We start from the raw sequence: 14,519 nt of genomic DNA on the forward strand, positions 1-14,519 counted from the left end.
ACAAAAATAGTGTGGGGTCATTAAAAATCTTCTTAAGAACCACGGGGCCAGAAAAAAATGAAATTTATGTGGAAACATCATGAGGTAGTGCAGATTCTAAATTGTTCAAATCATGACTCCCGGGGGTAGGGCGGGGCCACTATAGGGAATCCAAGTTTAACATAGAAATATATAGGAAAATAAATTAAAAATAAATCTTCTCAAGAACCATTGGCCAGAAAAGCTGAATTTTATGTTGAAGCATTCTGGGGGTAGTGTAGAATGATTCTAATTTGTTCAAATCATGACCCACGGGAGTAGGGCAGGGCCACATTTTAATTTGGAATCCAAGTTTTACATCGAACAATATAGGAAAAAACTTTTAAAATCCTCTTCTCAGGAACTGCTGGGCAAGAAAAGCTGAAACTTATGTGAAAGCATCCGTGTGTAGTGTAGATTTTAAATTGTCCAAATTATGACCCGTGGGGTAGAGTGGGGTCACAATAGGTATTACTAGGGGGAATCTGGTAAAGAACAGCATGGTCAAAGCTACTCGGGTGAGCGATGTGAACCATGGGCTTCTGTTTTTTTTTTTACTTCTGAATAACTGATTCAGAAGGATAGCTGGTTTTCACCCCCCCCCCCCTCCAATCTCTAAATGCGAGATTTTATCATAGAATTAATCCGATACATTTTATCCATTCTGACAACGTGTGAAGATCTTCTTTGCCCATCGCCTGGCGTAAACTTTAACAGAGTCCACCATATTTATGACATTATGATGCCAATTAAAAGATAGGGGTTCTCTAAATTTTGGGCTTTTAACAATAAGTGATCTAAAGTCCACATTATATACTCTATTTACGTCACCAGTAATAACGTGTCAAGCAGGACTTTAGTTGTAGGGTGAAGAATGATAGTTGGTTTTCATTTTCCCACTCAATCGCTTAATGCGAGATGTTAACATACAGCTGATACATTTAATCCATTTTGACAACGTGTTAAGATTGCCCATCTCCTGGCGTAATCTTTAACAGAATCCAATATATTTATGACATCATGATGTCAGTTAAAAGATAGAAGTTCTCTAAATTTTGGGCCTTTGACAATTAGTGATCTAAGTCCTCATTATTTACTAAATTAACATACCAGTATAATAACGTGTCTAGTAGGACTATAGTTATAGAGTGAAGAAGAACATGAACAGGATTGAAGATTACTTAGTATGTTTCAAATTTGCATGTTATAAAAATTTGGAATCAATTGTCGATGTATATATTCAAGTTTAAAATAATCAAGTAGATTTAAGTAATCATATCTTTACTGAATGCCAAAAGCCTTAAATATTCGGAAAATAAAGATAAGATGCAGGTCAGGAAAATGTTCTACCAAGAACCTTTCTTTACTCCTCACATAAACAGTTGTGTAGGAAAAACCTCAGACGAATTGCGCTATAACACATTTGAGAAGGCTGAAAATCAAATTTGGATTTTCAAAATCTTAACTTTTAGAAATTTTGCGACAAGTTTTTTTTCTTGCAAATTAACAGCATTAAAACATAACTTTCTCACACTTTATACAGCTATTCTTCAGTTTTCAAAATTTTAATGATTTTATATATACCAAAAAACAGAAAATTCATAATAATGCAGAAGGCTTATATTCTTATGCTAGCATTGGGACATTAACTCTACATTGTTCTTAGCATGTTGTCAATATAGTAGTCAGTATACTGTACATCGCTGATATAATCTTTAGAAAATAGTATATGATATAAACAAAATGTTGTCTTAATATTATTCAAAGATCATGGAGCATTTGTCTCATATTTTCAAATCTTTTCACAGTGATTCACCGAATTAGCACTAATGAATTAGCAAATGAATGCCGATTGTACATATATATTCAAATGAGCACATGTTTTTAAGATTTAAATCCTTATTTTAAAGGCATGTAACTGTACGTGAAAATGAGGCACAAATTTCAGTTGTGTATTATTCTGGCATTCCTTGGGGATGTCAAATATTGAGGAATTTGAGATGCTGTCCGTTGTATTGTAGAGAATTGCTGACTCCCTCGCGACCAATTTCGAGCCTTTCTTAGCGAAGATCATTTCTGACTGTAGAACGCAGCGTTCTTCCGTCAGAGGAAAGACCATGGCATCCCCTGTGATGTCGAAGTCCGGATTGGAGTAGTTCACGCTGTATAGGTCCATCAGGATCGTGTCATTTCCCAGTCCCAGAACCATCTTGTTCTTGTAATTTGACGGAGAAACGCACAGTTCTCGATTAAAGTCCCCCTTCAGCGGCGTAACGTTACATGTTCCATTAAGAACCATGTACCTTTTTCCACCAGCGTAATCTTCAAGGACGAATAAGGTCATGGCCCCGGCCTTCTCAAACGTTATGTAAACATCCTTGGCAAACTTTCGCTTAACCTCATCGTGGTATATCTTGGAATAACCCTATAAAAATAAAATTTACATCCCGATTGGATTACAGGTCACTGCACATTTTAATTAAGTTATTCTTATTTTCTTGATTTAAATAAGTGTTTCAACCCCTATAGGTTTACATTTGTTTCAATTATCTTGATTTCAATTTATGAAATTCTGTGGATGCAAAGTTCCAATAATAACAAAAAACAAAGGATAAATTTGTAAGGTTTAGCAATCATAACATATTTATATTAATTTTCTATATCTAACTTTGAAATAATTTATGCATCTCATGAGGCAGCAAACTTTACAGGTCATTGTTCATAAAAAATCAGAGGACTTACAGAATACGGGTCATTTGAGTCGTTCAAGAACATGGATTTTGTAACCGTGACACCTCCAGCGACGGTGATTCCCTCCAACTGAGGAGGGGGGCAGCAGCCATGTACAAACCCGACCAATACCAGAACAGGTGCCCAGGAACACGTCAGCATCGTCATTGTTATTAAATATGACACGTTTTGTACCGGACATTTTTTATTTTAATAACTTTTCAACTTCAGCTCCGCCTCCAACGTCCCTTCTTTATTTCTGATATGTTCTCAGTTTCTTGATTGATAGCAAAATGTCACGTGATAAATACTTTGAACATATATACGAGTATTTATGTAGTTTTTTTTGTAGATAATCTGTTAAAAGTGTAAAAGATATTTTATAAAAGTTTTAGTCATTAATGATGTCATTCTACTTTGTTCAGTCTTCTGAGATAAGAAAATGAAAATGCTCTTCTTAAACTAGGGAAAAAACATCCCAGACAAACAGTAGCTCATTCACCGAAGCTTATAATTAGTTTAGCAAACCAGAATTTAAAAGGATGAGCTGCACGTTTCCAGCTTAAGATTTAAAGGGAAATGCAATAAAAAAGATATTCAAGCAATTCAATATATGATCAACATAATTCTAATTTAAGATTACATTTTATTTAACATTGTCGATCACAAACATGTCGATTATGATAAGATTAGCACCATGTGCTTAAATGTTATTTAAAACTGCTGATAAAAATTAAATATAGAGTTTATTTAAGGACAGATGTTACAAGCAAAAATTTTGACAATTTTGGTTGTATATATGCTGTGATTAATAAAATCTCTAAAATATCAAGAAATGGTAAACGTTTACATATATACTTATATTCAAAATTATACTTTTTCTGTTAACATCGTTATTAATTTACAAAAACACTGTACACAATTTTTTGTCACTTACAGTATGCAGTAAAACTTATTCGATCATTATACATCTATAATACGACCTGAGCAAAATTTTGATGAAAGTTTGTGTCGTGTGATCTGAATAGAAAAAAGGCTTTGCTTTATTGGTGCGGCTTTCCGAAAGGCTTTTCGCGGAAATCTGCACACTTAACCTTAATTAGTCCTACCTTAGCAATTTGCAAACTGTACGATTTTTATACTGAATGATACATTGTATATCTTTTCAAGGGCATTTAAAAATAAACAATTTTCCGTTTGCTAGGAGACTCCTTTCTTACTGATTGTGCAGTTTTCTCAGCGAACACTTTTACCCTTTTAACATCTTGGCTTTCCTGCACAATAGGGGTTTTATATTAATTTAAGGAGAAAAATGAAAAATTAACTGATTTTAAGACAGTGTTTAGCTCACCACTTCCAATTAAATCTCTATTTCTATCAAACATAACAGACATATTTAAAAGTTAAAAAAGAATCAATCTTCAGAACTTGACCTTCCAGAGAAGTTTTTTTAGGAGAAAGTTAAAGAAAATTCTTTAATTTATGCATAACTACAACTTAAATGCTTATATTTGTACTTCTCTTAGAAAGTAAATTGGAATAGACACACTATAGTTATGGCATGACTGTCGGAAATTTCTTCTTTTTTTCTTTCCGAGATTTACTGTTCTGAAGCTTACATTCTACAATACATGTCATGAAAAAGTCGATAGAAAGATTAATGATATCGTTCAAATAATGAAAAGTAAAAACTGAAGATAAAAACGGTGACAAATCTTATATATCTAGCTAAAAATCCGAATTATGAAGTGAACAAAAACCATTCGACGCCTGTAAACACCCGAGGTGGGGTCACGTGTCTCGGAGGAGTAAGCATCTCCTGTCGCCCTGTCAACCACCGTGAACCTTTTGTATTCTTCAGGGGAAAGGTGTTTTCTGTTATCACAATGATATTAAAACAATGGATGGAAACACGTCAGTCGAAATACAAATGCAACCCTGCGATAGGTTGTTTTTGCAAACAAGGTAATCATCAGAAACCCCAGAGTCAGCCAAAAAAAAAGCCAAAACCTGACTTCAAACAAGATATTTAAAAAAAAATTACATTTGTACGGTCATTAATTTATTCTGCTTCTGTTCAAAATGCATTATACTTGGACCATGCTCTAAAGTATCTAATCAGGTTGGTAGACATAAACACAATGGTGAAGGTAATTGTTGATTATTCATAAATAAAAAAAAATAGTAAGTTGACGGTGGAAATCCAGTTTACTCGTTTGTCATATAGCTTATATATTTGTCAAGAGTCTGGACAATATAGAACTATGAAGCAGATGTGACAAGGAATTCAACAATTACCTCTTTTTAAGTCATCATTTCTTAAATTCTATGTTGTTTATAATGACCATATTGGCAGTTATTACCTATCATTATGTTTGACTGATTTGATTCATACTAAATGTTAGGCCATTGTTTGTATATTCGTTTTGACGACGAAATATAATCTTGATCATGTCGGACATTCGGCGGTCGTGACCGGTAGATAGTGGATGCTTACTCCTTCTTGGCACCCGATCCTACCCTGAGAATTTCCAATGGTCTGCATTTTATACCCTTTTATGTATTTGTTCTCTTTGTTCATTTTATTCAGATCGAGAAATACTAGTATTCGTTGTAATCAGCTATTAAATAAATAAATATGTATATATAATGTTTTTAATCAAACGTCGAGTTGGGCGTCCAAGGACAACTTATCTCAAGTCATATGAAGGGGAAATCAGACAGTGTGGACATAGCTGGGGAAAAACTGAAAAGGCTGCTCAAAACAGAGTGCGATTGAGAACGGTTGCTCAGGCCCTACCTTACACCAGGAAACCAAAATGTGATTTTTAAATATACCAGAATATTCACAATTATGTAAAAAGCTTACATTCGTATGCTAGCATTTAGTCAATATCGTAGTCAGTATATTGTACATCGCTGATAATTATAATCTTTAGAAAATACATGTAGTATATGATATATAGACAAAAGGTTGTCTTAATATAATTCATCTAAGATCACGGAGCATTCGTCTCATTTTTTCAAATCTTTTCAAAACGTTTCACTGAATAAGCACTAATAAATAAGCAAATAAATGCCAATTGTAAAACATGCCAACATATATATTTTCAATTTAAGCCCATGTAATTAAGATCTAAATTCTTATTTTAAAGTCTTGTAACTGTACGTGAAAATGAGGTACAAATTTCAGTTGTGTATTATTCTGGCATTCCTTGGGGATGTCAAAAATTGAGGAATTGGAGATACTGTCCGTTGTATTGTAGAGAATTTTTGACTCCCTCGCAACGAATTTCGACCCTTTCTTAGCCACGATCATTTCTGATTGTAGAACGCAACGTTGTTCTGTCAGAGGAAAAACCATGGCATCCCCTGTGATGTCGAAGTCCGGCTTAGACATAGAGTAGTTCACGCTGTATAGGTCCATTTGGATTGTTTCATTTCCCAGTCCCAGAACCATCTTGTCCTTGTAATTTGACGGAGAAACGCACAGTTCTCGATTAAAGTCTCCCTTCAGCGGAGCTACCCTACATGTTCCATTAAGAACCATGTACCTTTTGCCACCAGCGTAATCTTCAAGGACGAATAAGGTCATGGACCCACCCTTCTCAGACGTTATGTAAACATCACTGGCAAACTTTCGCTTAACCTCATCGTGGTATATCTTGGAATAACCCTATCAAGATAAGATGCATTATGCATTTTTATTTGTTTAAATTATCTTTATTTCAATTTATGAAATTCCGTGCATGCAAAGTTTCAATAATAACATAATCAAAAAATAAATAAAGATTTACAGTATACTTAATATTTATTTTCTATGTCTTACTTGAAATAATTAAATAAATGCATCTCATTATGCGGCAAATTTTACAGGTCCTTGTACATAAATAAAATCAGACGACTTACAGAATACGGGTTAAAGATGGATTTTGTAACCGTTACTCCTCCACCGACGGCGATTCCCTCCAACTGAGGAGGGGGGCAGCAGCCCTGTACAGTCCCGACCAATACCAGGAGAAGTGCCCACGTCAGAATCGTCATTGTGGTTACATTGAAAAAGTTTTGCAGCGGATTTTTTTTAGTTTTTATAACTTTTCAACTTCAGCTCCGCCTCCCTCGTCCCTTCTTCATTTCCGAAATGTTCTCAGTTTCCTGATTGATAGCAAAATGTTACGTGATAAATGTACTTTGGACATACGTACTTATGTAAAGTTTCTTGTGGATCATATGTGTAAAAACCCTTTACATATATTTTGTAGAAAATTGTAGTCATAATTATCTCCTTTGTTCCCTAGGGATATCTTACTGAGAGGAGAATTTAAAATTGCTGATTCTTAAACAAGGGGAAAACATCCCAGACAGTAGCCAATTCACCACAGCTTTATTAGTGTAGCCTAAGCAGAATTCAAAGGATGCGCTACACGTTTTCCAGCTTAAGATTTAAAGGGAATTGTAATAAAAGGATATCCAAGAAATTAAATAGATGAGCAACAGAATTTTCATTTATAATTACATTTTATTTAGCATTGTCGATTATGATCAGATTTGCACCTGGAGCTTTATTGTCGTTCAAAACTGCTGAAAAAAATTTAAAAAAATATGGTGCTTATTTAAGGACAGATGTTACAAGCAAAAAATAAATGCCTTCCATGGACCATATGTTTTGAACTATTTTGGTTGCATATGACGCGATTAATAAATCTCTAAAATACCAAGAAATGTTAAATGTTTTCTTATACTACTAGTACTAGTATTCAAAATGACACCTTTCTGCAACATCCTTATTTATCTTTTAAAAAATGTACACAATTTTTTGTCACTTCAAATCCATAAAATCTGTGCAGTAAAACGTTTTCATTTTACTTTATATAAACATGACTTAAGTTGTTCTAAATTTTGATAAAAGCCTCTTTGCATCGTGTGTTCTTAATACAAAAAAGGCTTTGCTTTATTGGTGTGGTCTTCCGAAAGGCTCGCCGAGGAAATCTGCACACTTAACCTTAATTAGTCCTACCTTAACAATTTGCAAACTGGACGATTTTTATACTGAATGATATATTGTCATTTCAAGGGCATTTAATAATAAACAACTTTCCGTTTGCGAGAAGACCTTCTCTCAACCGATTGTGCGTTTTTTTTCAGCGAACCCTTTTAACCTTTTAACATCTTCTTGACTGTCCTGCACAATAGGGATGCTATATTAATTCAAGGAGAAAAAGTGAAAAATTAACTCTAATTGACTCCTTTTAAGATAGTATTTAGATCATCACTTCCAATTAAATCTTCATTTCTCTCAAACATGACAGACATATTCAGAACACAATGCAAGTTTAAATAAAAGAATCAATCTTCAGATCTTGACCTTCCAGAGAAGTTTTTTTTAGAAGAAAGTTAAAGAAAATTCTTTAATTTATGCATAACTTTTACTTCTCTTAGAGAGAATGAATTGGGAAAGACACACTAGGTATGCCATGAGTGTTGAAAATCTTTTTATTTTCGCTTTTCTGTTCTGAAACTAATACATCCTAGAATACATGCTAGGCAAAGTCTAAAGGAAGCAAAATAATATCATTTAAATAATGAAAAGGAAAAACTGAAAATAAAAATGGTGACAAATCTGATATATCTAGCTAAGAATCCGAATTATGAAGTGAACAAAAACACAATCGACGCCTGTAAACACCCGAGGTTGGGTCATGTGTCTCGTAGGAGTAAGCACATACTGTCGCCCAATCAACCGACCTGAACCTTTTGTATTCTTCAGGGGAACGATGTTTTCTGTAATCACAATGATATTAAAACAATGAATGGAAACACGTCAGTCGAAATACAAATGCAACCCTGCGATAGGTTGTTTTTGCAAACAAGGTTATCATCAGAGTCAGCCAAAAAAAAAAAGAAGCCAAAACCTGACTTCAAACAAGATATTTTAAAAAATTACATTTGTACGGTCTTTAATTTATTCTGCTTCTGTTCAAAATGCATTATACTTGGACCATACAGTGGTCTAATCAGGTTGGTAGACATAAACACAATGTGAAGGTAATTGTTGAATATTCATAAATAAAAAAAAAATAGTAAGTTGACGGTGGAAATATCCAGTTATCTCGTTTGTCATATAGCTTATACATATGTCAAGAGTCTGGACGATATAGAACTATGAAGCAGATGTGACAAGGAATTCAACAATTACCTCTTTTTAAGTCATCATTTCGTAAATTCTATGGTGTTTATAATGACCATATTGGCAATTATTACCTATCATTATGTTTGACTGATTTGATTCATACTAAATGTTAGGCCATTGTTTGTATATTCGTTTTGACGACGAAATATAATCTTGATCAAGTCGGACATTCGGCGGTCGTGACCGGTAGATAGTGGATGCTTACTCCTTCTTGGCACCCGATCCTACCCTGAGAATTTCCAATGGTCTGCATTTTATACCCTTTTATGTATTTGTTCTGTTTGTTCATTTTATTCAGATCGAGAAATATTCGTTGTATTCAGCTATTAAATAAATAAATATGTATATATAATGTTTTTAATCAAACGTCAAGTTGGGCGTCCAAGGACAACTTATCTCAAGTCATATGAAGGGGAAATAAGACAGTGTGGACATAGCTGGGGACAACTGAAAATGCTGCTCAAAACAGAGTGCGATGGAGAGCGGTTGCTGAGGCCCTATGTTACACCAGGAAACCAAAATGTGATTTTTAAATATACAACAAACCAGAATATTCACAATTATGTAGAAGGCTTACATTCGTATGCTAGTATTTAGTCAATATATATTTGTACAGTATATTGTACATTGCTGATATAATCTTTACAAAATAGTACATAAGGTTGCCTTTATATAATTCTTCTAAGATCACGGAGCATTCGTCTCATTTCTTTCAAATCTTTTCGAAAAGTTTCACTGAATAAGCACTAACAAATTAGCAAAGAAATGCCAATTGTAAAACATGCCAACATATATATTTTAAATTTAAACACATGTATTTAAGATCTAAATTTTTATTTTAAAGGCATGTAAGTGTACGTGAAAATGAGGCACAAATTTCAGTTGTGTATTATTCTGGCATTCCTTGGGAATGTCAAATATAGAGGAATCGGAGATACTGTCTGTTGTATTGTACAGAATTGCTGACTCCCTCGCGACGAATTTCGAGCCTTTCTTAGCCACGATCATTTCTGATTGTGAAACGCACCGTTCTTCCGTCAGAGGAAAGACCATGGCATCCCCTGTGATGTCGAAGTCCGGATTGGAGTAGTTCAAGCTGTATAAGTCCATCAGGATCGTGTAATTTCCCAGTCCCAGAACCATCTTGTCCTTGTAATTTGACGGAGAAACGCACAGTTCTCGATTAAAGTCCCCCTTCAGCGGAGCTACCCTACATGTTCCATTAAGAACCATGTACCTTTTTCCACCAGCGTAATCTTCAAGGACGAATAAGGTCATGGCCCCGGCCTTCTCAAACGTTATGTAAACATCCTTGGCAAACTTTCGCTTAACCTCATCGTGGTATATCTTGGAATAACCCTATTAAGACAAAATTTATTATGCATAATGATTTTGGTTTAAATCATCTTGATTTCAAATTATAAAATTCGATGCAAGCAAAGTTTCAATAATAACCAAAAAAGAAGAATAACTTTCGAAGGTTAAACAATCGTAAGAGATTTACAGTATACACTTATAAATATTCATTTTCCAGGTCTTACTTCAAATAGTTCGTGCATATATATATATGCAACAAACTTTAAAGGTCCTTGTACATAAATAAAATCAGTGGACTTCTCAAATAGTTCGTGCATATATATATATGCAACAAACTTTAAAGGTCCTTGTACATAAATAAAATCAGTGGACTTACAGAATACGGGTCATTTGTCTCGTTAAACATCATGGATTTTGTAACCGTTAATCCTCCTGCGACGGCGATTCCCTCCAACTGAGGAGGGGGGCAGCAGCCCTGTACAAACCCGACCAATACCGGAACAAGTGCCCAAGAACACGCCAGCATCGCCATTGTGGTTATATTTAAAACGTTTTGTAGCAGACATTTTTTTTATTTTTATAACTTTTCAACTTCAGCTCCGCCTTCCTCGTCCCATCTTCGTTTCCGAAATGTTCTTAGTTTCCTGATTGATACAAAATGTCACGTGGTAAATTTATTTTGGACGTACGTACTTATGTATAGTTTCTGGTAAATAATCTGTCAAAAATCTTTACAGATATTTTATAGAAAATTGTAGTCATCATTATCTCTTTTGTTCCCTAGGGATATTTTCTGAGAGGAGAAAAGTGAAAGTACTGCTTCTTAAACAATGGGGAAACATCCCAGACAGTAGCCAATTCACCAAAGCTTTATTAGTGTAGCCTAAGCATAATTCAAAGGGTGAGCGACACGTTTTCCAGCTTAAGATTGAAAGGGAATTGTAATAAAAGGATATTCAAGCAATTCAATATATAATCAACATAAATTTCATTTTATGATTACATTTTATTTAGTATTGTCGATCATAAACATGTCGATTATGATCAGATTTGCATTATGAGCTTAAACGTTGTTCAAAACTGCTGATAAACAATTAAAATATGGTGCTTATTTAAGGACAGATGTTACAAGCAAAAACTAGATGCCTACCATGGCACATATATTTCACCTATTTTGGTTGCATATGATGCGATTAATAAATCTCTAAAATATCAAGACATGATAAACGTTTTCTTATATTTAAAATTACCCTTATACCTTTCTGCAAACATCCTTATTAATCTATTAAAAAAAATCTATACGATTTTATGACACTTCATATCTATATAATCTACGCGGTAAAACTTATTCATTTTACTTGTACAAGTTGTTTTAAATTTTGATAAAATTTTGTTTGTATCGTGTGTTCTTTTAAAAAAGGCTTTGCTTTATTGGTATGGACTTCCGAAAGGCTCGTCACGGAAATCTGCACGCTAAACCTTTATTAGTCCTACCTTAACAATTTGCAAACTGGACGATTTTTTAAACTGAATGTTATGTTCTAAATTCACCAGTTCAAACGAACATAAATTATTTATAAATAAAACTCAAAAACACTTTATAGAGGATGAGCTCGCATGCGCGAGTGCAACAGACTTTAATGAAGAGTATACAGTATACAAAGCACAGTCTTTAGTTTAACTTCTGAAATCCAAATCATTCTACAAAAGAAAAAGAAACAAATAAAGCGACAGTCAACATTAAAACGAACATTTTAACATGTTCAGTATATCGATCATACTGAAAGGGGTGGGTGGGGTGGGGGATAAGTCTGTTGCAATGTAGCAGCGAACTTCGAATAACTTAAAACATCCGAAAATCTACCTTATACGTGACTGAATCATGCGTAGCACGGATTCAACCTATTCACCCGTAAACAAATCGACCAACCAATCGATCTCCTTTATCGATGGACTTAATCTGCATACAAAACAAACACACGTGTTTTACCATAACTTTTATAAATATATTTATGTTCTAAATTCACCAGTTCAAACGAACATAAATTATTTATAAATAAAACTCAAAAACACTTTATAGAGGATGAGCTCGCATGCGCGAGTGCAACAGACTTCGACGATAAAGAAAGCATTGACATGAAATTATCAAAACGTATATGACCCCACCCCTAGATATTAAGGCTTCAAGGTAATCCAATTATTACTTATTTCAAACCAGGCCTTGAATAATTGAAAATTATTAAAATGTCGCAGAATTCTTAAAGTGATGCGTATTTATTCACATTGATTATTCTTCAAACCTCATAAAGAAAAGTTAATATTATATAGGAGAATAAAAATATAACTTTTCAGTAATGCAAGTGAATTCACCTATTACATGCATTTTCAAAACGGTAATTTTTAACAATTAGATCTATATCTATGTTAAAAATTATAGGTTTCCAAGCAATTGAAGAAAACTGCACAGATTTTTATACTGAGTTGAACTCTAATTTCTTCAATGTATACTGCACAATTATCATTATGCATAAATACTGTAGTTTATAAAGCGTTTGCTATGAAAGCAAAACTTCATAAATCAATATAAATTTGTATCAAACTTTTAAAAATTGGCATTAAAGGCTAGATCGAGGACATTTGTATTAAAACGTTCAAAGAACTTTCAATTACATTAAGATTCATAAACGCTCAGTCTGCTCAATGGTATAAAATGTTGCTTGAACCTAATAATTTTCCAAAAAAGAATGTATTTATAAGTAAAAAACATTGAATTGGACAAAAAGACACTTCTATTTGCAAATCTATAAAGGAATATCAGACATTTATGTCATTCAGAGTTATCTCTCTTATCAGAGTATTAAAGACCCTTAAGTTGCATGAAATTCAATTTGTTGAATAAAAAGATTTCAATTTTTAGCTTCCTTTGGAGACTTTCATGACTTTTTGAATTAATCATTAAACTAAAGAGTTATCCTTCCCGACTGAAGAGTTTTCTTTTCCTTTTTACCATGAATTCTTCAGAAGAACTCAAAAAGCCTTCTACGTTGATTTTTATCAGTGAATCATACATATCAGCATATGCAGTTCAGATAGCAACCCCGTTGAAAGACTATGAAGAATGAAAAATTTTCTTCTATAAACTTAAAAGTTAGAGTGCTTACAGAATTCTCCGTTTCTTTTACAAAATTGTAACTTCCAGATACATAAGAATAACTTTTACAATACAAAATAAACTTAAATCAATAATAAATTATACTCATCTGATCAAACATTATTATTAACGTTTTCTAAACATCTCTTAGTGATTACCAAAAGGACAAATGAACTGAACTACACCTACCAGAATGTAAACATTATTCCTCTTTGATTTCGACTAAAGGTGATTTGTCCGAACCTTGATTTTAAACGCAGCTTTGGAAGTCTTCAGACAAATCCTTCAATGAAAATTTTGCAAAACATCTGGTCCGTGTGTCCTGACTAAAGATACCTGAAAAAACTTTTGCTCCAAAAATTTCAAAATCGGACTGTGATATCAAATTGCTTATTTATTCCTAAATTATTTTCTAAACGCTTAGAATCCAATCCAGCAGATCCTGTGATTATAAGAAGCACAGTTAATACTACATTCCAAACAATGTTAACTTTTTTGAAAATTTTAAAAATTTCAAAAATAATCTTTTGATCAATGTACATGATGAACCATTCAACCATTCCAGCTTCATCTAAGCTACTTACAGAATTTGAAAGCTTCTTGGCTGCATCATACTACATCTCAGACCATGCGAGATTCTTCAAGCTAGTAACTGAATTTTAAGTGGTTTCGTTTGTATCAAACCCTCTCAAACATGCCAGTTTCTTCAAAGTACTAACTGAATTCTATATGGTCTTGTCTGTATCAAACTACATCGCAAACCATGCAAGCTTCTTTAAGCTACATACAGAACTTGAACAGGGCCTTGTCTGCATCATACTACATCTCAAACCATGCCAGATTCTTCAAGCTACTACTGAATTTTAAGTGGTTTTGTCTGTATCAAACCCTCTCAAACATGCTTACTAACTGAATTTTATATGGTCTTGTCTTTGTAAAACTACATCTCAAACCATGCCAGCTTCTTCGAGCTACTTACTGAATTCTATATGGTCTTGTCGGTATCAAACTACATCTCAGACCATGCCAGCTTCTTCAAGCTACTTACAGAACTTGAAAAGGGCCTTGTCTGCATCATACTACATCTCAGACCATGCCAGCTTCTTCAAGCTA

At 33.7% G+C, this 14,519-nt stretch overlaps 3 protein-coding genes across 3 annotated transcripts; all 3 read right to left on the reverse strand.

Moving 5' to 3' along the window:
- Window positions 1-1,564: 1,564 nt before the first annotated feature.
- LOC134280313 (uncharacterized) lies at window positions 1,565-2,936 on the reverse strand. The gene is made up of 2 exons (XM_062762731.1): window positions 2,761-2,936; window positions 1,565-2,443 (listed from the first exon to the last, which is right to left on the reverse strand). The coding sequence occupies exons 1-2, from the start codon at window positions 2,914-2,916 to the stop codon at window positions 1,910-1,912; spliced, it is 690 nt and encodes a 229-aa protein (XP_062618715.1). The 5' UTR covers window positions 2,917-2,936; the 3' UTR covers window positions 1,565-1,909.
- Window positions 2,937-4,937: 2,001 nt separating this feature from the next.
- LOC134280314 (uncharacterized) lies at window positions 4,938-6,856 on the reverse strand. The gene is made up of 2 exons (XM_062762732.1): window positions 6,658-6,856; window positions 4,938-6,424 (listed from the first exon to the last, which is right to left on the reverse strand). The coding sequence occupies exons 1-2, from the start codon at window positions 6,790-6,792 to the stop codon at window positions 5,885-5,887; spliced, it is 675 nt and encodes a 224-aa protein (XP_062618716.1). The 5' UTR covers window positions 6,793-6,856; the 3' UTR covers window positions 4,938-5,884.
- Window positions 6,857-9,277: 2,421 nt separating this feature from the next.
- LOC134280312 (uncharacterized) lies at window positions 9,278-10,811 on the reverse strand. The gene is made up of 2 exons (XM_062762730.1): window positions 10,632-10,811; window positions 9,278-10,297 (listed from the first exon to the last, which is right to left on the reverse strand). Exons 1-2 carry the CDS (start codon window positions 10,785-10,787, stop codon window positions 9,764-9,766), a joined length of 690 nt encoding a protein of 229 aa, XP_062618714.1. The 5' UTR covers window positions 10,788-10,811; the 3' UTR covers window positions 9,278-9,763.
- Window positions 10,812-14,519: the final 3,708 nt, after the last annotated feature.

Source organism: Saccostrea cucullata, unplaced genomic scaffold (assembly GCF_032062105.1).
Source record: "Saccostrea cucullata isolate Sc308-1 unplaced genomic scaffold, CSIRO_AGI_Scuc_v1 ctg216, whole genome shotgun sequence".
NCBI lineage: Eukaryota > Metazoa > Mollusca > Bivalvia > Ostreida > Ostreidae > Saccostrea > Saccostrea cuccullata.